Source organism: Merops nubicus, unplaced genomic scaffold (genome assembly GCF_000691845.1).
Source record: "Merops nubicus isolate BGI_N331 unplaced genomic scaffold, ASM69184v1 scaffold12691, whole genome shotgun sequence".
NCBI lineage: Eukaryota > Metazoa > Chordata > Aves > Coraciiformes > Meropidae > Merops > Merops nubicus.
Window position 1 is genome coordinate 25,391 of NW_008586311.1, and position 3,239 is coordinate 28,629.

The 3,239-nt window shown below is 40.0% G+C and overlaps 1 protein-coding gene across 1 annotated transcript in view; it reads right to left on the reverse strand.

Moving 5' to 3' along the window:
- PPEF2 (protein phosphatase, EF-hand calcium binding domain 2) overlaps positions 1-2,014 on the reverse strand; it is a 13,578-nt gene extending 11,564 nt beyond the window's left edge. The window contains exon 1 of the mRNA XM_008948613.1: positions 1,954-2,014. Within this exon, the coding sequence (XP_008946861.1) occupies positions 1,954-2,014 (61 nt within the window). The remainder of the gene's footprint in view (positions 1-1,953) is intronic.
- Between the last annotated feature and the right edge of the window lie 1,225 nt (positions 2,015-3,239).

Genomic DNA, 3,239 nt, shown 5'->3' on the forward strand with positions numbered 1-3,239 from the left:
GCAGGAAACATTGACCTTTACCTAAATAAGATATCCTGATGGCTTATGTATTGAAAAATAATAATCCTTCTAAATTACATTATTGTTACAGCACTAGGCACTGCAGAGCACAAGGGAAGAGCTACTGCTGTTGTGCAGTGGGGGAATTGAATCACGGTGAAGTCACTGGCAAAAAGGTAAGGCCTGGCTAACCTTAACTCAAGAATAACTTAGGTATTCTTTTCCTGAGCCTTATATCTTGCTGAGGAAATGCTTACTGATCTGCTGGGCTATGAAAAAATAAAAAAGGCTGACATTTCCTGCAATATGTTGCTCCTGATGCTACCTCTTCAAGACTCCTTTATAAGAGACCCAACAGTAGCCACCTGTACAATAATTTGGCTAGCAGAGTCACAGTCACAATCACTTAAAAAATAAACCACTTCTAAATATCCTGCATTCCCCTAAAAGTGGATATACATCCAATTGCTGCAGTAAGAGTCACATGTATTTCAACCAAGTCCTGAGCAGAAATTCATAGTTATGACTCCACATATACCAACGAAAACTAGATCCTGGGAAATATTAAAAATAAAATCTATGAAAGACTTGTTATCAAGAACACAGGGAGCATATATACCACCACCCACAGCACTTTAAGCTCCAGGTGGGCAAAACATTGGTGTTTTTTTACTACTTTTACAGAGGCTGACTCTGCACCTGAAAAAGCCAGGTATTCTAATTTACCAGCTTACCTGGGTGACTTGCATCTGGCAGTGTTTGTACTAGTTTAGAAAAAAAAATAATAAAAAAAAAAAGGGAAGAGAAAGATTTATCCACATTTTATGAGGATCCAAGCAGTAAAGTGATTCACACATCATCATATAAGCCACTGAAAGGATGCCAAAGTTGGCCTGTTCATGCTAGGTCACACATCAGCTTACGGGAGGGACTCTGCACATTCCTGGGCTGCCTATCCCCTTCTTCACTCCAGTGCAGGGCCGGTTTAACAGAGCTTTGCTGGCTATGCTTCCCATCAGGAACAGCTTCTGGGCCTTGTGCAAGGGGGACAGGATGACACCAGGGGCTTTACATTTGGGTGGAAAGTCCTAACCAGCTCTACATCTGCAGGTCACCAGATTGGAAGGATTTTGAGAACCAGATGCAAGAAATTCAGGAAGGTTTTACTGCCGGGGAAACTGGTGATGAGGTATCGGATCTAATGCAGAATTTAAAATAAATAACTGGTGTTATGCTACACTTTGTTATAGACAAGCCATTGTCATAAAGATAACCCTGAAGTTTTCAGGGAAGTCCATGGTTCTCTGGTGCTGTAAGCAATAGACAAGTCTAGCTTACTTAAGGTGGAGTTTTTCGACCAAGAAAAATGGCAAAGAAAAAAGACTGAGTCAAGATAGCATCCCCTCATTCTTCATTTCTAAAAACAACCAGTATTTTTCTTTCCAAAGCACTTGCAAACAGTTTGCACCATACAGCTGTTCTGCCAGTGCCGACAACTGAAGGATTCAAACAGCAAAAAGAGTGATCCACTTACTTTTATGCATTTCATTATGTGTAAAGCCTCCCTCATAAACCCCCTTTGTTCCACAGCAGACCTAAGCATGCATTCAGAAAATTAATACTATCATATGGAGAGTTTCATAAAGATAAATCAGCTTTGAGAGCCATAAACAAGTCTAGATTATGAACAGAGACTAAAAGCATTGTGCTGAAGTCACTGGAAAAAAAGCACACTTTTTGCTTTTCAGCTTTTAATCTAATCCCGGTCTAAACAGCCATTGTTTTGTCAAGCCTGTTGGTCTTCTGCCTGACAGGTGAGACTCCTTGTCACAGCATATGGAAAGACATAACCTCACCTCAACACTCTGCAGAACAGAAACACACCCCCTGCAGCCTCCCAACGGCACATGTAGGAGCAGACAGGACAATATAACTTTTCAAAGTATCACTCACCATTTTCAGACTTCTGCAGGGAGTACTTGTAGTTGGCATTTACAGAGCTGCCAGATCCCATGTTCCCCAACCAATGCTCCTAGAACGTCACAGACTGGCCCAGTGTCACCAAAACCACAAAAGAGATGCAGCAAAGACCGTTCAGTCAGAATCAAAATGGCTGCAACATGTGCCACAATGATGAGAATCTATAATCAAATGTATAAACGCTTATTAAAATCAATGAGCAGGTGGCCTAACTTGTGCCCAAATACATCTTTCACTCCCAGGTTTCCCCAGCTACCTTGTTGTCTCTCTGTCTTACTGTTTCAAATTTCACATCAGCTGTATGAATAGGTATCATTTCAGCAGCACCTTTCCTAATACTATAAAAAGAGCAGACGTTGCTTATCTAGGCCTTGTAATTGTATGATAGATGTATAAATCCAGCATCCATGTCCTTTTTTGTACTTTTTTCAATCCTGATCAGGAACCATAAAGGTCATTAAGGTGATTCATTAACAATCAGTATACACTGACAAATATCCATACATATAGCCAACTGTGAAGGGTAACTCTGATGAGGGATGAACACACAGATAGTATTTAAATCTATTTGTAGGACTACAGCTAAAGGGGAGGTAAGTCTAAAATAACAATTAGCAATCATAAGAAAATAATCACGTTTGTTAAACACTATTTTCCTTCAGGTTATGGATCTGCTTGAGTGTGGGAGCATATTATACCATGAATTGCTCTGATCCTGGCCTGTATAAAAGGACAGGACAGACAGACTTTTGTAAGATCACTGCTGTGGAAAGCTCTGGTCAGAGCAAACAGATCCTATTTCAAGATTAAGTCAAATTCTGGCATCTCTCACTTTGAGGACAAGATTGTCCTTCACATTCAGATATGTTTCCTCTGGGAAAAAAAAAAAAATCAAGTACTGCCACCAAATCAGTCCCAGGCTGCATCATGTAAGAATCACACAGATTTTTATTCTAACTAGAGCATAGAGCAGTTGAGATGCTGAAATTCTCTGCCCTGCCTTGGATGCTTCTTCACAGTATGGCATCTTCACAGTAACTGGGCAATGCAACAGTAGGACATGCAGCAAAGCTCTCAACAAATTACCTGTCACTCTAGTTCTATTTTAACAATATTATTTCACATCAAAAATTACCTGAAATCAGTGCTGAATTATGCCCAGTTATGTCCAGTACTTTATGGCCTTTGTACTTCAATAGCACAGATACTCTGACAGCTTTTCAGATAATTAATTACACAAACAGACAAAAAAAATCAGA